Source organism: Seriola dumerili, unplaced genomic scaffold (assembly GCF_002260705.1).
Source record: "Seriola dumerili isolate Sdu_G_001 unplaced genomic scaffold, Sdu_1.0 BDQW01000110.1, whole genome shotgun sequence".
In the NCBI taxonomy this organism is placed as follows: domain Eukaryota; kingdom Metazoa; phylum Chordata; class Actinopteri; order Carangiformes; family Carangidae; genus Seriola; species Seriola dumerili.
In genome coordinates this window covers 9,296,319-9,323,051 of record NW_019174365.1, presented here as the reverse complement: position 1 = coordinate 9,323,051, position 26,733 = coordinate 9,296,319, and the positions used below count along the sequence as shown (strand labels likewise).

General features: G+C 40.4%; 1 protein-coding gene across 6 annotated transcripts; it reads left to right on the top strand.

The window, feature by feature from the left end:
• The first annotated feature begins 469 nt into the window (after positions 1–469).
• ubap2l (ubiquitin associated protein 2 like) lies at positions 470–25,380 on the top strand. Of its 6 annotated transcripts, none has more exons than XM_022747229.1 (30): positions 470–572; positions 1,792–1,929; positions 3,022–3,099; positions 3,361–3,471; positions 4,332–4,506; positions 6,444–6,545; positions 6,713–6,758; positions 9,574–9,618; positions 10,407–10,513; positions 10,863–10,922; positions 11,025–11,077; positions 11,279–11,364; positions 12,029–12,209; positions 12,467–12,665; positions 12,867–13,207; positions 13,578–13,750; positions 14,096–14,186; positions 14,612–14,687; positions 14,778–14,976; positions 15,121–15,187; positions 15,507–15,840; positions 17,189–17,277; positions 17,411–17,464; positions 17,556–17,637; positions 18,588–18,805; positions 19,255–19,360; positions 20,708–20,833; positions 22,883–22,950; positions 23,158–23,352; positions 24,161–25,380. In XM_022747229.1, exons 2-30 carry the CDS (start codon positions 1,834–1,836, stop codon positions 24,254–24,256), a joined length of 3,654 nt encoding a protein of 1,217 aa, XP_022602950.1. In that variant the 5' UTR covers positions 470–572; positions 1,792–1,833; the 3' UTR covers positions 24,257–25,380. The 6 variants fall into 6 exon arrangements, with proteins under 6 accessions (XP_022602950.1, XP_022602951.1, XP_022602949.1 ...); XM_022747230.1 differs by having other exon boundaries at positions 14,066–14,186; positions 14,648–14,687; XM_022747228.1 differs by having other exon boundaries at positions 14,066–14,186.
• The last annotated feature ends 1,353 nt before the right edge of the window (positions 25,381–26,733 follow it).

The window sequence follows — 26,733 nt, the reverse complement described above, 5'->3', positions numbered from 1 at the left end:
GAGTTGCGGAAGTGGACTCGATTACATAGTTTTGTACACAAGTATTTGCATTCATTTACACATTCTTGTACAAATTTATTGTAAAGTATATATAATAATTTTTCATTCAAGATGTTATTTTCTTGCCCGTCAACCTGTCTCTTGTACAGTTGTAACATGGGAAACTCGAGTCTCTTATTCACTAAATATTAACCAGATATTTTTTACTATCCCTCACTTTTTGTCGTGAGTTTATTATCTGTGCTTTGCATCCCCACCGCTGACATATAATGACTCTGTTGCTGATATAAAACTATATTAGTGAGTGATCACATGTTGTGGGTCCGGTTTCCTCGAAGCGCTGTGTAAACCACGTGACGCAGCTCTCCGTGGTGTCAGAGTGGAAAAGAAACAGGTAAATTCAGTCTCTCGCTTATTGTGTGAGCGAGTCGGTTCGTTATATTTTCTCAATTTAGTTGTATCAACTTGGGGTTCAGGAATTATATCCTGTCCTAAATCCGACTAGAAGGTCGACAACGAGACCACTTGTCGGTCGGTTGTGTAGCAGTCTCTAATATTGAGCCGGGTTTCTGGTCAGTATCGCCTGTTATTTATTTTCATTTTAGGGGCCTGCAGGCCTGCCATTAGCCTCGGTATTTCCATGTCGAGAGCCCGGCCGTCAGATTACACCTGGGCCAGACTGATTGAGAATGTAGCAGAGTGGTGGTGTAGTTTATGAAGCCGCTGCTTTGCTAACGTAGCTAACTAGCCAACGTTTCCTGGCTATGTAGCTATGTGAAACGTCGTTAGTTCGTGGAGTTAGCATGGCTAACAGTCGTTAGCAGACAACTAGTGGCAACGGAGTGGCATGGGCGTTATTGGTTTGACCAGTCGAACATGAAAGCTTCATTGCTCGCTAGTCGTTGATTAGCTTATTAATTTGTTGACCATCAAGATTAGTCAGCTAACGCTATCAATTCAACGTTGTACATCCAGTTATCGGCACTTAGTTAGCTGGTTAGCCAGCGGCTGTTAAAGTTAGCCTCGTAGTCGCCATGAGGTGAAGCCGTGAGAAGCGGAAGCCCACCAAGACTTGAAAGCTGGTTGCTTTCCCCTCGAGTATTAGCCAGTTGGCTAGCGTTTTGGCCATGTGGCTGGCTAGTGGAATTGGATATCTTCGACGGGGCCTGGCTTTAGGCTTGTTTGTGGGCTAGTCCACACAGGGTTTTACGTAACGTATGCAAGATTAAGGAGTAGCTGTCGATAACAAGGTTAACAGTTTGCTGTTGAACAGAGGTGTAGTTGGCTGACTGAACTGTGTGTTTGTATCTTCTCTCTCTCATTTGATGCTATATTCAGTGTAGATCCATCTGTCATTGGCTCTGTGATCATATGATGTCGTTTCACAATGTAGGTTAACTGAACACTACCATGGCTATTTTGATATGTAAAGTGTTGCATCATGTCCCGAGAAGCAGAGTAAGTTAACCTATGTTGTGCACTAGTAAGCCTGGTATGCAACAACACCCAGTGTACCATGGCACTCTAGCTTCCCGGGTCAAACCCGCGACTAGCTTTGGTTTGAGACATTGTCCTAGAAAGGGGCTGAAAAACATCCTTTGTCAACGTTTTCCAGACGTGTCGGAAACAAAGCTGATGGTGTCCTCTTGATACTGCTGAGCTTCCCCCCCACTAGGCAATAAGCTACCAAGCAGTTTGAGGAAGTAGTATTCAAGTTAACCAGACATGCATATGACATAAGTAGGTCATAGTCACAGGTCTGTAATATCTCTCTCATCTTTCTCTCCTTAGGTGTTATTCCTTTGTAAATACTGTTATTTGTATATACTGTAAATGATGACGTCCATGGGCGGGAACCGAGCCCGGGGCAGCTGGGAGCAGACACAGGGCCAGACACAGAGCCAGACACAGCACAAGCAAAGGCCTCAGGTACCCTCACTCTCACCACCTGTCACACTGCCCAGATGCAAAATGACTTGCACCAGGGTTGAATGCAGTCACATCAAGTATTGCTAAATGTTACTTGTTTTTGTTAGATGCAAAGTTTCTGGCTACAAAGCTAAATGGTGCACACACCAACAATTGGAATTGTCAATATAACTTCAAATGTTATATGTATAGCTCAGCATAATATGCTCTCTAAGGGACTGTGAAAAAAAGATTCCAGTTACAGCCATTTTGAGAAGTTTCAGAACTGTTGACACCATATTTTGACAATCAGTAGGGGGATCCCTGATTGTAGGCTTTGGGATTACAGTTACAGTCTTAACTACACTGATCAACTCAGTTTCTAAGTTGACCAGCTAACATCACACAGGTTTTAACACTTATAATGTAGTGTTTGGGCAAGTCTTGAAGCATGTGTGATGACTGTAGAGTCACTTTTGTAGCCACTGATGGCAGTGCTTATGTTGGATGAGACACGGTTGCATGAAAATGTTGTTTTTAGGATAATTTTTGATAAAAGTGTTGTATCAATATTAGAATGTCTGTTTGCTTTTTTCTGAAAAAGCCTACTTTTCCTGCTCCCTGACAAAAGCATACAAAACATAAGTCTTGCCGGATTTTTTTTTTTTTTTTTTTAAATTACATACCATTTAGATAGATAACTGGCATACTATGCAATACTAGTTTGCATGAGATCCTACAAGTTCCCATGAGATGGTGGCCATTTGAGTTTCATGTCTGTGAGATAATCAACTCTAATGGGTTCAATGTTCAAAGTGAAATTTATTTTCCATATGCAATACTAAGTATATAGGGGTAGAAGTGGACACAGAATCTGTTTGTGATGCCATTACAGAGTAGCAAGGAAAAGTGTTTTTTCAGTGTAAGGTCACTGTAACCAAAGTATGTATTATTTGTTTTATTATTTTGTTGGTTAATAATTACTTTAAAGCTAGACTTAGAAATTTTGTAAATGCCTAAATATGAGTTTGTAATTTCTGTCTCTACAAAAAGCAAAACTTGTGCCTCTGTTTGTTCACACGCATGTTGGATGTTTCACTCCTCTTGAAACAGGCTACCGCAGAGCAGATCCGACTCGCGCAGATGATTTCAGACCACAATGATGCGGACTTTGAAGAGAAGGTCAAACAGGTGAGCAGATGGACTGTTCTGCACTGTTCTGTAGCTAACCCTCTGTTCTGACCTTCCGCTGAAATGAGAATTATTACAGAATTGCTTTTTTTGTTTGTTTTTTTGTTTTTTTTACATGTTTCCTTAACTGTGATTTGTTTTTATTTGTTTTTTTTTTAAACACAACATAAGTCTGCAGAACATCCTTTCTATAAATGAAATGCCAGGAGTGTCACCCAGGGGTCATGTCTGTGTCTCATCATGCCACTCTTTCTTTTCCAGCTGATTGACATCACAGGCAAGGACCAGGATGAGTCTATGATTGCACTGCACGATTGCAACGGGGATGTCAACAGAGCCATTAACGTGTTGCTGGAGGGTAGCCCAGACACTGTGAGTATTAGCTTTGTGTGAGGGCTTAGCGCTGTGAGGGCCAGGTTCTGGAGAAATCAGGGCTACACTGGGTTAGATAACTATGGTAATGAACTAACAGTTTATGTTGTATGAGTGCTGCTCCTGTGACAGTTTTAAGCATGGGATGTATGTGGGCAGAGATAGTGTTTTCTTCGTTTAGACAGTTGATTAAGAAAGTCCTTTCTCAAATTTATTACTGTCACACCTTATCAACTAAATTATTTAACAAGAGGTGAACACAGTGATCAACTCATTAAGTTAACATATGATCAATTCTTAAAGATTGCAGTGTATGAATTTACCTTGCAAGTGCAGGACCAAAGACCATCTAAACGAGCCTTCATAGTTCTGTATATACAAGTTGTGATATAAATGTAACCAGTAGAACATGGGGGGTGGATTGAGTCCAGAAAAGAGTGGAAATGCACAGCAAATTAAACAGACATGATGAGGGGTTGTCAGCCACTTAGATTGTCAAGATCCAGGGAGAAAGACTTGGAAAAAGAAATGGGCTGGTTTAATATGACTTGGTGGGAAATTACTGACAAGAGGAACCAAATTTGTTTTTGTTTTCACTTTGTAATTTAAAGATGCTGCTGCCCCGTAGAGTTATCACCTGGTGAAAAATTTGTTAATATATACATTTCTTTTAGATTTGATAATGTTTTAACCTTAGCACATTGTCCTGTGATAATGGCAGGGATGTTAAGATGCACTTGAATTGGCCCTCACTTTTTTTCAGTGAGCGTTCTCTATCTTGGTGAATCAGTACAAAGTTAATAAGTCCAGCAGTACACTGACTTAACAACACTGTCTTATTGTCTTTACTTCTTTCTAAGGACTCTTGGGAAATGGTGGGGAAGAAGAAAGGGGTGTCAGGCCAGAAGGAGACTAACCAAGCAGAGACTGGAGAGGAAGGAAAAGAGAACCGGGAGAAAGGAGGAGAGAAAGATGTAGCACGTCGTCGGGGTGGAGCTCCACGCAAGGGCCGCGGAGCCAGCAGGGGACGAGAGTGTAAGTGTTTACCACGCCTTTATTGTGGGTTTACTTGTTTATTACTTAGTTGTGCTTCTAAATCTAAACGCCCGTTTCCCCACACAAATTCCTCTGTGCGGTATTTTAGAGTTATTTATTTTGATTCTGCTGTGCTTCTATTTTTACTTTGACTGCTTTTGACTTTGTGGTCTCACCAAATTTATCTGTGAGAGCGCTCCATGCACTTGACACTCAAGAATATAAATTCCAGATGCTCATATGGGTGGGATACCTGCATAATAAGTAAATTTGACCAGAGCTTTGGATGCAGGCAGAGTATGCTTTGCTATACAACAGAAATTGCACATTGTCTTATGTTATCTTGACGACAAGTTCAAGGTTGGCCACATTGCTCTAATATGACACTTAAAATTTAACCAGCTCACTATAGCTGCACCATTGTTTACCATTCCTCCAATGCAATATTTATAATTTATCTATTAACAAGGTATACAAAAACATTTTGATATTTTCATTAACAAATTTTTTTCAACAGTGAAAGAAAAATCTGAACACCGTCCGTCATTTTGACAGATTAGAGTAGAGTTAGACGACAGGTTCTGTGGAAATCCCACGTTACAAGACTCTTGTCATATTCTGATCACTTCTCTGAGAGAAATGTTCTCCAACTTCAAACCTCAGGCTGAAGTCGTGTTGGTAATTCCCGTCTCAGGTGTGGTAGCAGAGCACAAGTTCAGCCTTCAGAACTAAATTATGGCCATGAGAAGCCTTCTGTCCAAGGCAAAGAAGTTAAACCAACTCACAGTTGCTTCTGCAGCAATCTCCCAGTGTGGTTGACTGCGCTCAAGTGGGAACCCAGTTTAAATCCATGGAGGAAGGTTTGAGGTCAAGCAAGACCTCAACAGGTTAATTGAGTTCAGGTTAATTGAGTTCAATTTAATTTCACGTTAATGGTTTAATTTCAAGTTTATTTAATTGTAATTGTCTAATTCTGTAAATTGTAGCATTCATATTTGCCTGTTTAGGCACAATGGCTGCAGTGTTTTAGTGCCCTCCTCTGTCACAGCAGGAAAAAAAATTCACATGCTTCATGTGGTGTTGACATGAAAAGTGACCGCACAGTGTGTGTCTCTGGTCATCTTTTCTCTCCATGTCCTTATAGATGCATAATCCAACTTCCTTTTGAAAATTAAATGCTATTATATGCTGTGTTTCATTATCATTAAAAATTTAAATTAAAATGATTGGTAATAATAGATTATCAAAAAATTTTTATTTGACTGTCAAAATGACGGACAACGAGAAAGTCTAACGCAACCTCTGGTAGGGCTCCATGTTCAAATTTGCAACATACATGTCTACGATTTACAAAATATAATCTCCTCTCCTGTGAATTTTGTCAGATCTCACTCAACTAAAGAAACGGTATACTTTGACCCATGCATAAGCAACAAGAGCTTAGGATTCCTGAATTTATCTGCAAATTTGGATGAGTCATTTGTCAAACAAGGCTGCATTACTTGTAGTGCCTTCAAAATGAAAGTCCTGTAATGGTTCATCAGTGGAAGATTTCTAAAGCAAAGAAGCAGCAGAAAATGTTTGGGTTGCATGAACAGTAGCTTTTAAACTCGTGGGAACAGTTTGGCTGCTATCTGTTTGACGTTGAGAATAGAAAAGTTGCACAGGTTCCAAAGAATAAAACCAGGAGCCTTTTATTAAAAAAAAATAATAATAATAATTAAATAAAAAATGGATGATATCACCTGCATGAATATAATTTAAACTATTCAGTGGAGCATCACAACACATCTTGGTTTGAAGTACAATATAACATTTTTTGACATAGTTTCTCTGTAAACTATAAAACATTTTACTACTTAACATTATTATTTTGACTTCTGCATCTGCTGTGTAGTGTCTAAATTTGATGCCATTTTCTCTCTTCTTAACTCAAGTTCGTGGTCAGGAGAATGGTTTGGATGGCGGCAAGGCTGGAGTAGCTGGAAGAGGTGCAGAGCGAGGCCGAAGGGGACGAGGCAGAGGAAGAGGGACTGTTGGTAAGTTGCTGTAATCGTCTTTATTAAAACTCCTTGGTGAAGGTATTGTATACAATTAAAATGAGATGGGCTCCTGGGTGTTATTTTTACGTAAAATGCTGCCATTCTTTCTTGTGACAATAGTTCTCAAACTAGAAAATTGAAGTAAGCTCTTGTTGTCTCCCCAGGAGTATCTGGACGGCGAGGAGGCAGATTTTCAGCGCAGGGCATGGGGTAAGGGAACACCTGCGTTGCCTAAAACCAGAGGGCTTTTGTTCCTCTTTTACCTGTTGCCATGGTCACCAGAGAGCAGGACCCCAGCTTATTGTTTAGTCTTAATCCAAAGGAAGGAGAACATACATCAGCCAATGGGATGGAACAGCATTGGCCCAATGTCTCTCTTCAGAGACTGTATCGTGTCTAAACATTTTCTTTAGAGTGAAATTTGGATAGACCTACTAAGAGGGGTATCTGGGACCCAATTGGCTAACTTCACAGTCTCTGCTCTCTGGCCCTGTGCTGTAGTATTATTCAGTTTGTGTTTTGCCTGTTCTGTGTATCAATTTCTGTGTGTTTGTGTGTGCACAGTCAATAACATGTCAGTTGATTAGCTGGCATCTTATACTGGCAGCTTGACTTGTAGGTGTCATAACCAAGTACTTCTTCTCTTAACTGTGGTGGCATTCTTGATTCATTTCATTGTCATTTAATGGGCAACATTGCAGTAGGGCTTCAGTTGTCATAACAAATATCCTGCCTTTGATGATAAGCAGTCAGATGTAGTGTTATATTATTCTACATTTATAGATTTTTAAATCCCCTTAGGGTTTGCTGAAGTAGTGCATGTGACATAATGTGGCTTTCTCTAGGGAGGTCAAGGGCTGAGTGGCTTCCACCCAAGAAAAGGCTGAATGTTATTTTCTTTCTTACTAAAGCAAGTATTGAATGTGTACTTCAATGCCACTATAAGAATGCCATAAATATATATATATATATTTGTACACAGAGGCTCAGAAGGTGGAGGTGCTTTGCTGACAAAACAGGTTTGTTGAGGTGGTGCTGCAGACAATATAACTATAAGGTTACAAAACATCATACGTCTTTAAGGGATATTTATGGTCTGTTTTTCTCTGATCCTGTGGAAATGCAATTTTCAGCATATTTGTAGAGTGTGGACTCAGATATTGACCTGCATGTCTCAAAGGAATATTTGTTTTGTTTTATGCTGGTTCTAAGTAAGCTTGTTTTTTGTATGTTGAGAGCGTCCACCCCACGCCACAACTATTCTGTGATGACTTTTGCTTCTTGTTGCTAACAGACATGGTTTACCAGCTTGGCTTCAGTGTCATTTAAACACAGTGACTTAAGAAGTATACTTAGTATACTTAGTATAATAAAAGAAGCAGCCTTTAAACAGATAAGGTGTTTGATCAGATTTTTACTGTGTACTGTGTGTACTGGGGGGTGGGGAGGTGGGGGAGCAGGCATCATGTGTGTTGCAATTGGTATCTTGTGCTAGTGCTTTGGACATGATGCCGAGGCAGCTTGTAAATTAATACTGTGAGCTCACAAGGGAAAGGAGCACCACAATTCATTACTGATGATGAGGCTGATCAAAGATATTTGTTGGAAATATCACAAATTCACTGACACTCATTCACTCAGTGGCCGATATGAGATGAAGTAAGTATTCAGAACTACACATATGGGTAATGCTAGCTGGACAACTTGGCCAGATAGGCACACTTACTAGAAAATCAAAGTTACACCATACCTCTGTCATGAAGCAGAGCCGCTTGTAGCTAAGTCATTACTACCTCACTAATGCTACATTGCTCAATAATTTTCATTATTTATTGCAATATAGTGGATCAATATTTTGATGTTTAAAGGTGTTCCCTAGAGTGTCAACACTGTTTAATCAAGTCTTAAGCGTTTAGTATTGGACCATAATAGCTATTGAAGTAATAGGCTAAAAGAAATTTTAGTTTCTCTTATTTTAGAATGGAGCTTAAAACTTAAATCTTCTGTCTATATTCCACTTTTAGGAACATGCATACAGTCTGCTTGTGTATTTGATAGTGTTTGACAGTGTTATCAGTGAATCAAATAATTTAAAGATTTGTATTAATCTGATCCAGTTTAACTGTCCTTCAGATTGTGACACACTGTAATGTGGATGTCGCAACCAGAGTGGTGTTGGATGAAACTGCAGCATGTAATGTGGCTGCATATATCAACCTCATCCATTCCTGATGTTTCCTGGTGTAAAAGGAGACTAGATATTGCTAAGAACGAGAGAACACAGCTCCATTCATTATGTAGCCAGTTGTTTTCAGTTGTACCACAGCATTTGTTGGCTCATTTACAGTGCTGTTTCTTTGGGGTAACTGTTAGCAGCCTTTGTATTTGAGGTCTCTGCTTGAATTTGCAGAGAAGAAACTGTGGGAAGAAACGGCAGTCGAAGTTTGTTGTATCCTTATAGGTCTCTCCTAGTTTGCATATACAAGCCAGAAATTTTAATATATTATGACACAGCTACAAAAACTGAACAAAGTGTAGTTGTACTCTCATGGAAAGAGGATTTATTTTTGAGACAGTTCACTATTAAGTTGGTCATGGTTAATCACAGAGTATATGCATCATTGTGTAAAGATAAAGCAAGTTTTAAATGCCTGTAACAAGTATGGTGGCATAGCAAGACCAAATAAAAGATTGCAGATACACTGGATCATTGAAAAGGATTTCTGAATGTACTCATGTATAACTGCTATCATCTAGCAAGAAACAGTTTGTATTTGTGGTTGCATTGTGTATACTTCTGGTGAGTTGGTTTTCTTGAAATGTCACTAAAAGCACACTGGCTTGCCTTGCATAGTAGAGTGACTGACAGACATGTAGAGTGTTTGTTACAGTACTGGCACAGGTAGATCAAAGGCATTTTGCTTACGCTTATGCTCTGGATTGTGGTCTGAAAAACAAAAGCTTTATCTTCTACTATTACTTTGTTGTGCTTCCTGTAATTGTTGCCATTATTTTTCCTCTAAAGCCAGATTGATAAGGGGCCCAGATATGATATTGCAGGAGGTGAGAGGTGAGTGCATTGCCTCTAGTGTGTCTGTTATTCTTGCTTTCCTTAGGGAGACTTTTGAGTGCCATAAAACAGGATGATGTAATACAAGACATGATCAAAACAGAAAGTATTATCATTCTATTAATAGGATATGAAATAGATATGACCAGTCTGAAAACTGATGTTAAATCTGTTCATGCAAGCCATAAATGCCCTCAGATTTGAACCTGAAGAATCCTAGAGAAATAAAGAAAGCTGCTTGGCTTGACTCAAACAAAAAGTGTTGTTCTTCATCACATTACCTAGGTTGCATCAGACTTATTTTTTTCAGCATACACGGATGTTTCAAATTAAAGAAAGACATGCAGTATCAGAAAGGAGTTGTTGAGGAACAACAAAATAGTATTTAGATGCCTACTCCTCCTCATTTGCATGTCTCCATCGTACAAACTCTCAAAGATGGCACTGGTTTCACTTGAGTCTCGTACCGTTTCCTCTTTTTGTCTTCCTACTACAACCTCTCTATTACATAAAAAATCATAATGATAATAATAATGCTGGAGACTTACTTTAAACAGTACCGATGCACTGAAAACCAACTAAATCACTAGTGGTTTAAACCACTAAGCAGATTTGCTTCTGCTCAGCCTTTTCAAAACATTGACCTGTAGTAGGTAGGATTAAAAAATGGACGCCAGATTTTTGTGTGTGAGCTCCCACCTGTGGCTGATGTTTTTGGAAATGGTTAGTTACTTGATTCTCAGCTCAACTCTTTTTTTTTTTTTTTTTTTTATCACTGTCTTTCCCAGAACATTCAACCCTGCTGACTATGCGGAGCCAGCCCAGACAGAAGAAAACTATGGAGGGGGCAGCACCTGGAACAACACGGGAAACATGGAACTGGAGGAGGGAGCTAGTAAGTTAATTTAGAAAGGTTGCCCTCCAGTAAGAGAAGTTAATCTTATCAATGAAGCCTCTGTTTACCATCCAAACAATTTTAAAATCATGTTTGGCATTCCAAAGAAGCTCCGTCAAAGATGAAAGGAAGGTTCACTTACGTTCAGAGGACACTTGCCTTTTGATGCTGGACGTAGAAGCCTTCTTCATCAACCATGCAAACTGTTTACAAATGCCTAGATCCCAGATGATCTGTATTCCTCACAGATCTTTATGTCCAGATGTCTGTGTGCCCAGGTGAATAAAAGATAATCATCTCTTTTCATGACATTCAACTTTGATCTCCTTGCCTCTGTCTTCGTCTTTAGGGTTGGAATACTCTGCAGGAGAGGGAACAAATTACCCACCTAAGTTTGACTCTGCTCCTGGTAAACATGTCTTCACTTCTCTTGTTTTATGCATTCCTTACTCTGCTTGAAGCTCACTTTGACTATCACAATAATATTGAATGGTTTGTCTTTGACTCATAGGTGCCTGGAGGACAGCTACAGAGGAGTGGGGCACTGAGGACTGGAATGAGGATGTGAGTGTTTGTGGGCTTAACCTCATGCAAGTGCTCTAAATATAAGATTATGTGAGCACTTCTTTTTAAAAAAAAAAAAAAAAAAAAATCTGAGGTTATAGATTTTAGCACAGTTTCACTAATAGAGGACTGGTTCTCTTTTTAATTCTGGATGTGTACTTTTGCCCTCTCAATTTGGACTTCTTCCATCTTCCTCTGCAGCTTTCAGAGACCAAGATATTCACAGCTTCCAGTGTGGCATCCATGCCTCTGCCTCAAGAGAATGTTACCATCACCAAAGGACAGAGGTGGGTCATTTATGCACCTTATTGACCCTCGCTTTCCAGCAAATTTCTTTTTAAGGAACTGGTTGAGAGAAAAATTACATTTGCTTGGTGTTACTTTTTATTTGTTCAACTGGAGCTTTGTCAAGTCACTTTTAATTGCCTTATCATATCATGTCAAGGGGGCCTTTAATTTGATTGATGAAGAATTTTTTATTTGTTTTTGTTGTGTTTCCAGAACAACAATTGGCATTTTTCATGTTTTATCAAAAATAGTTGATTGATTGTTTAAAAATAGCTTCCAGCTGAAGCTATTTAATCTTTTGAAAATCAATTGTTCTAGTGAGTCAACAATGAATCAAGCTTCTCAGTTAAAGAGATCTGCTCCTTTATCTTGTCTTGCAGCATAGTAAACTGGTTATTGCTGTTTTGGACTGAAGATGTCACCTGAGCTTGAATATGTCCGCTTGGAAAATTATAATGAATATGTTTTTCTTTCTTTTTTTTCTCCACTATTTTCTGATGTTTTATAGACCAAATAATTACGAAAAGAAGATGACGATTAATTGAAAATGACCAGATTTTACAACCCTAAGATAGTAAATAGTAGTGATATGTAGTGAAAATAAAGGTTCAGTTGACACGATCACCACCTAAATGTCCAATAAATTTTCCTCCATTGCTCTAGGATTGACCTTGCGGTGCTCCTTGGGAAGACTCCCCCATCCTCCTCCTCAGAGACAGAAAACCCCCCCATGGAAGCCACCCAGCCTCCCTCCTTGTCCCAGTCACTGGTTTTCAGCAATTCCAAGCAAGGGGTGCCACTCTCCCAAACATCCTCCAGCACCCCTTACACCCAGCATAGCATGGTGAGACTCATCATTTAAAAAAAATAAACTAAAAAAAAAACATTGAGGTATTTGTTAATTATGCAGCTATATACACGCTGGCTCTCGAGTTTACTTACTGATGCAAAATTATCTCTTACCTCTTATATCTCAACCACATCCTAACCACACAGGAAAAGCAAAGGACCATTGACATCATGTTGTAATTACACTAATGTAGCAGCAATATTTGCATTTTTGAGATAAGTATCTCTATTAACAATCTACCAACATTGCAGGTCAGCATGCTGAGCAAGGGTTTCGGGGATGTTGGGGACCCTAAAGGAGGTAGCACAGGGACCACTGGCTCTCAGTTCTTGGAGCAGTATAAAACAGCCCAGGCACTGGCCCAGCTGGCAGCCCAGCACTCCCAGGCGGGACCTCCCAACACAACCCCTTCATCCTGGGACACCAGTGCCACCTCACTGGGACAATATGGTGAGATGACACCCTACTGTGATTACTGTCAATGAAACTAAATACATCTGTTGAGACACTTGTTCAATCCCCTTGAGCATAGTAAGGATAATGTGTACTGTATATATTATATTCAATATTTAGCTTTTACACTGTCGGACAATCTGAACTGGTTTTGGGGTTTTCCATCCTAACTTTCTTTTGCCCTCATTCATTGTCCAGACTTGAAGACTCAACCGGAGTCTGCGGTCCATACGCCCTTTACAAAGCGGCAGCCCTACCAGGCCGCCACCTCAACCTCGTCCATGTTGGATGTTTTCCTGCAGGACAAAGGCCTGCCTCCTTCTTCCTCTGTCTCCTCATCTTCTTCCTTACCCCAACAAACAACATCCTCACCCCATGTGGTGCCTCCACCTGCTTCCTCCCTTCCCAAAATGGCAGCAGTCCCTTCTCTAGGTCAGCAAGTTTCTCCAAGTTCTTCAGATGCCCAGGGCTCAAGTCCACTGCCTTTGCAGCAACACAAACTCAAACAACAGAAGAAGAGGACCTCCATTACAACAAAGGTATGCTTCAAATTACAGTTACATTTGGATAGGTTGTGGATGGACAGGCTTTTTCTTCAGATGCTGCTCAAAAATGATGCTCAAAATGCTCAAAAGACCCACATTAAGCAAATCTGATGAAAGTGACTTTTGAACCTCCTCAAGTTTTTAAAAAAAAAAAAAAAAAAAAAAAAAACCTTGTTGTATTGATATGCCACTTATCCTGTCATAACTGGTTTTGCTCTTGGGTTGTGTTGGGACCAAAGTAATGTGTCATGTTTCATGGATCTGATGTCTTGGGTGTGAAAGCAAGCCTTTGATCTTCGAACTGAAGTTTGAAGAAAGAATTATGAGGACAGACTGAGTTTTTAATGCCCCGATTCTTCCTCAGATTCCAGCAATGGCAGTGGAGATGCCTGGTTCAACAGACATCTCAGGCCTCAACCTTCAGTTTGGAGCGCTACAGTTTGGGTCAGAACCAGTTCTATCAGAGTACGAGTCCACCCCTACCACCACGACACCAGCCAACCAGGTTCAGAACAGTCTCTACACGAGCCCCAGCAGGTTGGTACAAATGTAATTTGAATATTTTGGAGGAAGAAAAACCTAAAATATCCTAACCAGCTTCCGGATCAAAGTAACATTTGACAATAAGATGTTATTGTAATGTGTCTATATCTCTATACCACTTTTAAAATGACTGGGCATTAAGCAATTGAAGTTTCTCTGTTGTCTTATACAGTATCTATTAAAAGTAATGATGCATGTACTAGTCTTGAAATTTGGCTTTAAAAGTTTTGTGATGTTCACCAATTTCCACTAATTGTTCTCTAAGAACATAGTCAAACTCGGTCTTGTCAATACCGTTACAATCTGTAGTGAGTCGACTCCAGCTCTCTCCAACTCCAGCCAGATGGACCTGTACGATCAGAGAGCACCTCAGACACGGCGCTACCCTCCTTCAGTCTCCTCCTCCCCTCAGAAGGATATGCAACCCAAGGTAAGGCCAAAGTTCCCACAAGAAAAAAGTGACAGTACCCTAGTTGCATGCATGTTGTAGTACAATGTGCACTGAATAGATGTTATGTTATAGTGGCCCCAAGGTTCTTTTTTTAAAGTTTGGGTCAACCCCTTTATTCTGTCTTCATCACTAAACTCTTTTAGAGATCATTACTTGAACTCGCGTGTTAAAATGCCAAAGGGAGCAGGTGTTCTTAATAAACTGCACACTCAGTGCAGATGGTGTTATTCCATCCCCTCATTTTTCCAGCTCTTTTGTTTTATTAGGTTGTGCTCATTGTAATGCTCTGCTGGTTTCAAACCTGACCTGTAGTTAAAATGCTCTGCATATCAAACAAGCTTTTTGGTGACTGTTTCCAAGAGCCCAACACTCTTCAACTTCTTATCAATGGCCTGTTTCCATAGAAACCTGTGAGCTCACCTTCATTGTTGGTTTTACAGAATGGCTTCAGTTCAATACAAGCAACGCAATCTGTGGAAGGTAAGCGTCTATTTACAAAGCTCTTTTTATTACAAGCATTGTCTGACACATATGTGTCTCACACATTTTTCCTGATCACTCTCTCCCCAGCTGCAGCAGGCTCTGCAGTATCAGTCAAGCCAGCCTCTGATTCAGTCACGCCGGCATCAGTTTCCAGCATGGGCACTTTGACGGACAGCGGCTCAGGTCCTGCCTCCTTGTTGACTACATCCAATCAGACATCCCTTAGTGCTCTAGGGCACAGTGAAGACCTGCCTCCAAGCACCATTCCCCCTCCTCAGCACAACAAGTGAGTTGAAACTAAATGAATACGCATGATATAGTAGGAAATAAAATGTTTTAAGTTATGACCTCTTGGTGAACACAATTATCAGTAGATGTGATGTAATTTGGTGATGAGTGAAACGCTCTGAACCTTCCTCTCCCTCCTCAGCTCTCACCCACCACAACAGAACAGCCTTGCTCCATCTTCAGTCCGGACATCCAACTCAAGCTTACTGGTTAGTCTTTCACATTTTATGTCCATATTAATACCAGAATATATCATCATGTGGATTTTGTGTCTTTTGTTTTGCTTTTGTAAACATTAAAATGGCATTAGATGTTTTTTTTTTTGTTTTTTTTTAAACCAAACAGAAAGCATGGTTGTGTTACATGCTTGTGCAGGGGAGTGTATCTCCCTCCATCTCTATGAGCATTTTTAAAAGCTTCATTTCCTGTGATGGCAGATGAACACATTAGATGTCCATTCACTCTAATGGAAATGTAATTTCATCAGTCCTGACTGCATCTTTCTCTCTTATCCTTTCTATCTCAAAGCATCCCAGCGTAGATGGTGACTCAAGCCTGCACTCCTCCTCCTTCCCTTCCTCCGTCTCAGCCGTGCCATCTTCATCGGTCCCCTCCTCCTCGTCCTCGGTTGCTGCTGCTGCACAAGTCTCCCTAGGGGCCCCTCAGGCCTCCTCGGTCGGCTCTGCCACAGTTTCAGCCCCTTCTGGCCTTGGCCCCGTCAGCAGTCTGACCATGGGCCTCAACACTGCCTCCATGGGTGCCCCAGCTGCAGCAGCCACTACAGTTTCAGTCTCCACGACGGCTTCAGCCATTCCCTCTTCAGCTACTTCATCATCCACACGCAGTTCTGCAGCATCCTCAGGTTAGACATAAACATAAATACATCAGTGGAAAATATCCACCTCCCCCTTCAGACAATTTTTCATCTTAATTATGCGCTATGAAACTTCTGAACAAGAATTAAAAGTGTGGAAGTTTTTCTCCTTCACATTGTCTGTTTCGCATACCTTATTTTTTCCATGACAATATACAGGTAGCAGTAGTGAGTTAAGTGGGTTGTAGCTTTGTTTATTTGTGTTAGGACCACAGAATTCTGGATAACTTGCCAATAAGGTGGACTGCCAGGCTCATGATTCCATACTCTGCTTCACTATAAATTGCTGCTCAAAAGTTGTTCTGTGCTCCATGCATAGAGTAGAGCTTTTCTGTGATTTTTATAACTATTTAAAGCTATTTGTTTTGTGTTGCTATACATGTAATCAATAGCTCTCTAATTTTCTTATTAGAATTATAGTGATATATAACTATATAACTGTTATTGTTGATTGTGTGATCAAGTGGCAGAGTTTTGGAAAGTTTCTCTTGTCTGGATAGCTTCATCTTATTGTACTTTGTGGGGTTGTTTGAGATGATTGTATACAATTGTGCTGCAGCTATACCAAAAGATTGCTTAAAAAGTGTTTTTGACTGTGACCATTGTCTCTGAATAGAAAAACAAGCAAACACACTGTGACCCTTTATTTGATAAGAGCCCAATGTATTTGTCTGGGGTTAGATGAATTGGTTTCCATTTCCTCAGCATCACTGGCAGGGTTTCCATAATTCTGACTCATCTTGGTCTTGATTTGCTTGTTCTCTGAAGCTTTTTGTCCTTTTTTTCTCTCTCTTTTTCACACATGTTAGTTGTTTTCTTCTCTGCTCCCTGTGCCAGTACACTTGTGTGGTGTTATCCAGTCTTGTCATGTATTGATGCAGCTTAGGGAGAAATTACGGTTTTCACTAGGGTTTTTTCTCAACTGCAGGGGCAGGCTTATACCCCCCCTCTCCACCACAGCAAAGTTCAGTGGCTAAACACTCCAAAATCTACCTCTCGTTTCTCCTCTCTCCCTCTTGTTCTGAAGAAGCAAAGGCAATGATTTTGCAGCAGCAAGCCGAAACACTGAATTATTACCACTTGATTTGATGCAGTAAAAAGTGATATGTGGCAGAATCCGCATGTATACCTGAGACTGTGTTAGGTATCAACTGAAACTGAGATTTTAATGATTGATTGAACAGCTTCTTTGTTCCTGAAGTTGATGTCCTGAGTTTACTCTGGAAAATAAGTGGATACATTTTCACAGTGTACAAACTACTTTTGCATTGACTAGCATTGGCTTGAAGAGAAAATCAATACATTCTGCACATTTTGTATCATCTTGTGCATACAGGGAAAGCGCCTCCAAATCTGCCACCTGGAGTGCCCCCTCTACTGCCCAACCCGTACATCATGGCACCAGGACTACTGCACGCCTACCCTGTAAGTTCATGATCAACTCAGGACATTCTCCAAGCTATCTCAAATTTTTACCCATGTTTACCAGATTGTTTATGTTGCTTTATTGGTATAGTTAGTAACACCATTTTCTGGGGCATTTCTTGCTTCATCTCAGCCTCAGGTGTACGGCTATGATGACCTACAGATGCTGCAGACAAGAATACCGCTGGTGAGTGTTCAACTTCTGCAATAAAAACATAATGCACAAGTCATGCATCAGGGTTTTTATTTTACATGTGTTTTTTTTCTTATCTTTTCAGGATTATTACAGCATCCCCTTTGCAACTCCCACAACAGCACTGACTGGCAGAGAGGGCAGCCTGACGAGCAACCCTTATTCTGGTGAGCCATCCTCTAACAATTGCACTTTCTGATAAGTGTAGCTCACTGTGTCTGTTCAATAGTTAGCTGCACATTGAAGAATAAGCTGATGAATACCTAGTTTTATACAATAATCCTGACAAAAATGTAATTAAAAAAAAAAAAAAAAAAAATCCTAGTTTTGTGGTCATTGAACGAAACCATGATGACGGTGAATCTACCTGTGGTCACACATTGACTTTATCAGGATAATATTGGTCACATGGCCTTATAAATATGGTTCCAGTATTAAGTGTTTATTGCTGTTGGCAATATGATATGAATGAATGCTCTATTACAAAGATAAAAGGCAGTTGGATAAATATAAATCATTTTGTGTGATTAACTAATAATATTCTATCCAGCTTATAAATGGTTCAACATTCTGCCTACTGACTCACAATAAGCCAAAACACCTTTCTTTATCATTCTTCATCATGTCCTTTATCTCAGATGTAACCATTTTTATGCCTCCATGCCGGTGACAGCCAGGGCAGCCATGGCTTCGGGTTGTCCATCAGTCAGTCTGTCCGTTCTCGTGAACGCAATAAGTCAGTAACGCTTTGAGTGAATTTTTTTCAAATTTGGCACAAGCATTCACTTGGACTAAAGGATGAACTGATTAGAATATGGTGGCCAAAGGTCACTGTGACCTCACAAATTCATACACTTATTATGACAAAATTTTTCAAAAATATCTAATAGGATAAAATGATGAAGTGATGACATTTTATATCCAAATGGTCAAACTTCACTGTGACATGATGGTGTTCTGCAAAAACACTTCTGGCCATTATTCAACGTTTTCTGCAACTTGGCTGGTTGGCGGAGACATGCAACCGCAAGGCGGTGATTCTAGTCTTGCTCTTACCTGCAGTCTTAATTCTTTCATACCTTTTTAGTAATTTCACACTCTGTCCTTTCCTTTGCAGGAGACTTATCAAAGTTTGGTCGAGGTGATGCATCATCTCCGGCTCCAGCCACAACATTAGCTCAAACACAACAGAACCAGACCCAGACACATCACACCACACAGCAGACCTTCCTTAACCCAGCGCTGCCGCCTGGCTACAGCTACACAAGCCTCCCATACTACACTGGCATGCCAGGCCTGCCCAATACCTTCCAGTACGGACCTGCTGTGTTTCCGGTGAGAATACTTTAGACTTTTCACAGGTTTGCCACCTTATTGGATTCCTGTACTGTCTGTGCTCCCACCCTGAGTTGGCCCTTGTGTTTTTAATATTTTCTCATTTAGGAATAGACATATTATGAAATCAAAACGAAAACAGGTGGCAGGATTTTAACAGCGTCTATTAATGTTCCACAGAAGGGTAGATGATTTTGATGTCCATGTGACCTTTTCTCTAGTGCAAGTATCGGGCTGTATTTTGAAATTTAAACGAGTATTTCCTTATTCTTCAGCTATAAAAACATTCCAAATGAGAGGGAAAAAAAAAAAGATTTTGATGGCTTCCATGACCTTTCTCCTTTTGCAGCTTTGGTCACAACTCTTCAGTTTCTGTTTTTTTTTTTTTGTTTTTTTTTTTTCCCTAGCTTACATGATGAAATTACATACCATGTTTTGTTTTCATCCAGGTGGCTCCTACCTCGTCAAAGCAACACGGTGTGAATGTCGGCGTGAATGCATCAGCCACACCTTTCCAGCAGGCTAGTGGCTATGGTTCCCATGGATACAGCACTGGTGAGACACTAAACCATATCGAAACGCCATGTTTAAAGAGGTCATGCAGGTCATGAAGGTCCTGCTCTATACATACTTGCATACCAATAACTCTGTGCTGTTTCTCACAATGAGCCCATTGGTTTGTCATTGGTGTGGAGTGCATATTTCATTTGAGCTCTGCAGCATCTGCAAGCATAAACATGATGCTTGTGTAAAGGCATTTGTTTTGCTTCTGTCAGGATGGTTGTAAATGGATCATAAAACATTCTTGTCTGTTGATTCTCACTTGAACTGTTGGCGTCAAAGTTAACCAGAGGGTTTTCAACCATGAGCATATTGTTCAGGTTTAGATGTGTCTATTGGAAATGCATCTGCATCTTGTACACAATTTCCATTGCCTGCACACACAAGGAACATGACTCAATAATGCAGCTGTTTCATAATGACGTCTGCCACTGTTATTAAATCGCTTCTCATGATAAAATATATGGGACTACCATTCAGCCTAAATGGAAAAGAGGAGAGGGGCTTGATCAGAAGTGCCCGGCTATACCAGTTTAAATAACAGAGGGGTTAGATTATCGGTCTCCTGCTGTCTTCCGTGGCTTGCTTTGCTCATTTCAGAAAGTGGAGTTCGCCCAAGGGCTTCACCATCCACCCCATCTCCTGCACACACGTTCGTCATAAACACATCTACAAATGGAGCGCCCATCATCTTCCAATATTCCTTAATGACTCCTCTTCGAGCCCATATTCTTTCAGCAGTTTCATAATTTCCTAGTGGCCTTCTGGTATCCACTCCATCACTTTATATTCTTTTTTCCTTTTCAGAGATGCTGTATTTTATTTTCATGCTTTAAATCGTCACTCAATACCCAGCCTTTGGTCACATGTGCAAACACCTATTTGTTCTAAGCTGCATCATCTGCTGCTTTCTGCCATCACCCAACTCAAGCTCACTCTCCACCTCCCCACCCTCCCCTCCCCTCCCACACACACACCCTGCCTGCCCCCTCACTTCCCCCACCTCCTCCCCTCAGACTTGGGTCAAATAGTACTTGCAAATGATGGTTCGCGTTGAATCTGACCTGCTTGTTGTACTGGATGGGTAGGCTTTGCCACACAGGACAATGCAGTTGGTGTCAAAGTTCAGATCATTAAAGCAAAGTATTCAAATGTTGGGATTGTTTCCGACCAGACTTGACACTATCTGTATTGTCATAATTTGGTAAAACCTGTCCATGTGGTACACAGTTTCAAACAAACGCTATGAATTATTTGCAAATGCTATTTGAGGCAGGTCTGCGTCCCCCTGCCTGGTGTGTCTAACGCTGTGGGCTGCGGCTGTGTGTCTGACTGTTGCAGGCTATGAGGATGTGGGCCAGGCTTCAGGGAGTGGGGATTTCTGTAAGGGCGGATACGGCACTGCCGTGGCCGCTGCCGCTTCTGCACAAAACAAGCCAGCCAGCTCTGTCACCGGGCCTGGAGTCGGTGAGTGCCGCCACATGCCAAATTAAAACAAAAAGAAAAAAAAAAACCCTGTCCCTCCCGTCTTCCTCCTTGTGTCACCAACCATCCTTCTCCCCCTCTTTGCTCTCGTTCCTTTGCCTCATCGCTGATGAGCTGTGCCTGTGGGAAGACCCGTCACTACATACGCTTTTAGACAGTCCAACGCAGCCTGCCTCTCTTACAAGCCTTGTCTGCCATTCTGTCTGTCGTCTTCCAGGATAACTCATCATCAATGCAATCTGGTTTTATGTTGATTAATTATCAGGTTTATGGACAAAATGTGGCAGCTCACAAGGGCTTTGGCTGCCATAAACTGATGATGAGTTGCTCTGGTTGATGCTGTCTCATTTTCCCTCTGTGTTGCTTGCTCTTCACTCATGTCGTCATTGCTGGTATGTCCGTCTCCAGAGTAACGAGCTCGCTGTCCTGTGGGTGAAGTAGATTACAACCCAGGAGAGGACAACAAAATGTCTGCGATTCTTGATCATAATAAAGCTGTGATTTAAATAACAGCAGGGTGTGAATATTCAGTTTGAAGAGCTTCATCAAAAGCGGCTGCACTCAACCACTCACATCGGGTACGGGAATGAAAACAAATTTGCCTTGTTAAGATGTGCCTGAGGGTATTTCTGCTGATATTGTGAGTCTTATATTGTGGCATTTCCATGACAAATTTGATGAGAATTAGGGATTGTGTACCCAACCAAGATGATGGAAGAAAATGGCACCAACCTTGAGTATTTCTGCAAATCTTGCACAAGAGCAAATTATTTCTTTGTCTTAAGGCACAGTGTCTTCATTACGTCCTGTTAGTGTCCATAGATTTGAACATGACAGAACAACTGTGCTGCTCTTCCGTCAAATGGTTCTTCATTTACATTGATTTTTCTGATCACGAGTTGTAGACAAAGGCTGTCAAAACCTATGAAAACATGAGTGCCAAAAGATATAGTTGTGAAATGCATAGACTTGTATGCAGTGTTAAGAGTTAATCATGTCGTAGATTGACAGAAAATTAATAACAATTTTATAATTTACTGGTACCAACTTTTCAAATAAGAATATTCCTTGGTTTTCTTTGTCTGATGGCATACTGAATACCTGCGGGGTTTTGGACTATTGTTCAATCAAAGCAAGCGATTTAGATATGCCAGGGAAATTGCAATGGGTTTTTTTTTTTTTTTTTTTTTGTGATATTTCTTTATTTTATAGGTTGGTGGTTATTTTGGGAAAAGAACCATCATATTAATCTATAACTAAATTAATGAGAATAATAATTAATTGAAGTCCTAATAAAGAATACACTGCTCATTCCTTCAGGCGTTGTACACTCAATAGAAGTAGGAGAATTGCAGTTAGGACTGAACACGTGGAAAAATCATAACACATTTTTAAATCTTTGCTCTAAGCACAAAAAAAACCCACTTACATTTTGTCATGAAAACGGCACTAGAAAGTGAGAAAGTGAGTTTTTTTTTTTTTTTTTTTTTTCCTCCTTTCTGCACACCAGTTGACTCTGTTCTGCGTCTCCATGGCGATACAGAGGGTCAGTGTGTGCCAGAACAACCTGAGCAGTAACCACCAGATACAGTCAGGCTTAAACCACTGTGGCTGACTGGAACTGATACACTGCTACATCACCTTCCTCATCCCTCCTCCAATTCATCTCATCCCTCTTCATCCCCTCACCCTGTCTCTGTCGTCATTAAAGGGAAATTCTACTATTATTATCTATGAACTTATGATGACATAGATACTATACCTGAAATTTCCCAGGATTCTCTTTTGTTTTGAAACGAAAGCATTTTTTACTCAGACACTTGGAGAAAGTGTTCATACACATATATAAAGTGTTTATAGAATTACAGATATTAGGTTCCCTGTTGTTAATACACCATTTACTAATTATGCAGATTAAAATCTCATAACCATGTGGCTGGTCATGGTTTGCTAAGTGACAAAGTCCCATTTACATGTTTAGTTGACCAGTTTTTGGACTAAGTTTATGTCCTGTTTCCCCTGTCTCTGCAGGAGTCTCTGTGACATCAAGCAACACGGGGGTACCAGATATTTCAGGGTCTGTTTACACAAAGACGCAGGTAATTACAGAACATGAATGTTTCGATAAATATTCTAAACCCTTTCTCACAGGAATGGACCCTTATTCTCTCCATATGGTAATGGCATATGATAAAACTGCGTTTAAATTATTACTTTGTGTTTTAGGTTGTCACAGAGACTGGCCAAATACAGTTTGAATCAAGCAAAAAATGTCATGTTTGTTCTTTCTCTCTTCCTCCCTGCAGTCGTTTGAGAAGCAGGGTTTCCACGCTGGCACGCCGGCAGCTTCGTTCAGCCTGCCCTCGGCTTTAGGGAGTGGGGGACCCATCAACCCCCCGGCTGCCGCTGGCTACGCCCCAGCCCCATTCATGCACATCCTGGCACCGCACCAACAACCCCATTCTCAAATTCTGCACCACCACCTGCAGCAGGACGGACAGGTAATGTACATGCTTGTTTTGTTTGCTTCCATCTGTCGGTGCACCTTTCACACCTGTAGTTCAGCGCAGCTGGTCAGAAAAAGAGGTCTCATGTACCCTGATATTACAAGGGAGAAAGTTACAATGCAGTGTGGGTTCTATGTTTCACTCCTTTTTTTAATGAGGAACTGCCAAAATATAAAAAGTAGGACACAACCTGAGTGGCAAAATGATCTTGCATAAATATATCCATCATTTACACAGATGAGATTTTGAGCTTTTTTGGCAGTTCACAATCAGCAGACAGATTTAAAATTAGTATAGCTATTGAAGTCATCCTCACATCACATCTAGTACCACAAAACATATTTGTTGGTGTGGAAGCCTAGATGATTTTCATAAAGGGTCCAAATGTATAACACCTAGTGTTACATGCCATTATTGGTTTTATTTTAAAGATGAATATTCATTAAGTACTACAGGAAGATGAACATAAAACACAGAAACATCGTTACATAGGACGAACTAATGCAACCGATGTTATGTATACAGGGTATCAAGCTGGTTACGCTTTTCAGTTCAGATTAATATGTTGCATGTGAATGCCTTATACATGCCTGTGTAGCCACTGATACACAAGTGTTAGCATATGTTGTACATTTATTTGATGGGTAGATCCATTAAAAACTCATACAGTGCCATTTAAAATTGTCCTTGGTGGGTGAATCATAAAGTGTATAGAGGTTTGTCTTGTCATTAAGCTGCACAGTATTTGAGTAAACACATGGCATGATGTGACGGCTCACTGAACTCTCTCCTCCTTCTGCAGAGCGGCACTGGGCAGCGTAGCCAGAACGCCTCCATTCAGCAGAAGTCTCAGATCAACAAGTCGGCATACAACAGCTACAACTGGGGGGCAAACTAACATCCGCTGTTGGGCCCCCCCACCCCCAACTGTTGACAGAAGCTAGGAGGGGGCTCATCACTCCTTCCGCAAACAGTCTCCACATATAAACTCCCTCTTCCTCCTGCAAAGATTTCCCTCCCCAGTCTCTTGGCCCAGCACTCCTGCAGCTCTGACTGCGGTCAGAGGAGGTGCTGTGCCGAGAGAACGAGCACTGTAATGATGCATGGATGGGTGGGAGGGACAGGAGGGGCTTAGAAAAGAGGGGAGATCGGAGCTAAATGGTTATAGAAATACACCGTCAAGAGGTGAAATATTGAGTGTTGGGAATTTGTATCATGTTAATCCCCCTGCCCCACCCCTTTTTCTTTCACTTGTATGTAACATAGAACTGTTTTCTAAAAGAATGAACATTTCCTGTGCTTTTTTTTTTTTTGGTCTTTTTCCCCCCCTTTTTTTCTTGCTGATGGGGAGGAATGATGTAATATCTGAAGGTGGGGGGACAGGCTGGTTTTGTATTTCTCACCCTCAACTCCCCACTCCTTAATTTTGGTGGAAACTTCCCTCCCACATAAAATATCCAAACACAGTAGTTTGATTAATTGCTGTTAAATGTTTTTTTTTTTTTCTTCTTCTTTTTTTTTTCCTCATTTTTATGTCATTTTAAGTTTGAAGAAACAATTCTCTAAATTGGTAGAGTTGTGAAGTTTATTTTTTACCAAATATAGATATATTATATATAAAGACATATAAGCGAGCTCACTGGCTTGGACTGTGAGGAAAGTGTGTTTGTCATGTGACTGCGTGCATGTTTGTACACACAGGGGCCGTGGTTGTGTACTGTGCTTTGTTTTTTGCCTAGCACAGGGTTTTTCATTATCCAACACCTGTACAGTAACTGTTCCCATGAATTATAAATATGTTGCATAAAGATCGCACCTATTCTGCAAGAGATGTTTAGAATGATTTCCAAGGCCAATACACACCCAGTCTGCCTTCCAGTGTGTGTTATTTTGTTTGTTTCTGAGGCCCCCCCACCTCCTCCCTGCTCCACCGCCTGTCCCCTGACATTGTAAGGAAAACTGCAGCATTGAATACTGATGGACAGAATTGTACTATGGGTTTTTTTTTTTTTTTTTTCTTTTTTTTTTTTGTCAGTGATTTATTTTTTTCTTTTTGTACTGTGCGTTTTAAAAAAAATTTAAATGGATAAACTTGTCTTGTACATATATAAAAAAAAACACAAGTACTGTAGTCCCTGTTTGTTCGATGGCTTTCTCCTTTTCTTTCTCAAATCCTTGCAGACTTGTTAGCTTTTTGTTTCATATATTTTTTTTATTTTGTAAAAATATATAAATATTAAGTAAATAAACGAGAAAAAGACATTTTCATCATTTTGGATGTGAATGTCTTTTAAGAAACTATATTTGTTTCTCATGTGGCTTGTAAATACAGCAGCAGCATCTTCCAGTGGTTTGACAGTGATGCTCAGTGTTTGTGTGTGTTGCTGAACGCTGCCCAAGGCTGGTGAATTGACAAACACTGTAAAAAGAAGCTTGTGCCATCAAGTGTTTAACACAACTGAAACCATCTGACTCAGAGGCTTTGGGGTTGGTTTCTGTTATAGGCCTGAGTTATCTAACAGACTCCAGGGGATCAGCAGTACCAAATTAAACTCCAAACACAGCACATCTCCAGAGATTTGTTTCTTCTTTGTTGTTTACAAGATTTGGATGCACTTTTTTACATCTAAATGAACCTGGTCTATGTGATTTTGACAGCTATCTGCTGAACATACCTGCCATGTACGGAGGATGCCAATTACATGGCAGTTTTGCTGCCAGTTACCTTTCCTAAATAGATGAATATTCTCTTGTTAAATTTCTACCTTTTACATTCTGATTCTGGTCCTGACAGGAGAATGTCATGACATGTGTCCTGTTTTCCTCATGGGATGTTATAGTTAGGGCATTAAATTATCAGACGTGAAGTAAAAAGCAGTGTTGGAAAGTATAGTACATGTACTCGAGCGGGTGTACTGTACCTATTTACAATTCTGAGTTGCATGTACTTGAGTGTTTGGTTTTTTCTACTGTATATTTATACACCACCATATTTCTGAAGGAAAATTATACTTTTTAAACCCAGGACATGTAATTAACCAGTATTAGTTTATAGACGTAACATTTTGAACGAAGGACTTTCACATGTTGGTATTTCTGAAAGTGAATGTCCTTTCACCTGAGTAAAGTGCTCATTATCCAGCAGAATAGCCCCTCAGATTTTTTTTTTTTTTGTATTGCATTAGTATGTAAGCAGCACTTTGATGTTGTCTTTGGTCAAGATGGAGCAAATTTTAACCACTTGATATAATATTGTCCATCCTGCTTGACGTGTTAGCGGTATGTTGATGTATTCTATAACAGTACATCATACTTTATGGTGGTGGAAGAAGTAATGAGATCGGAATATAAGTATAATTTACAAATAATATATAC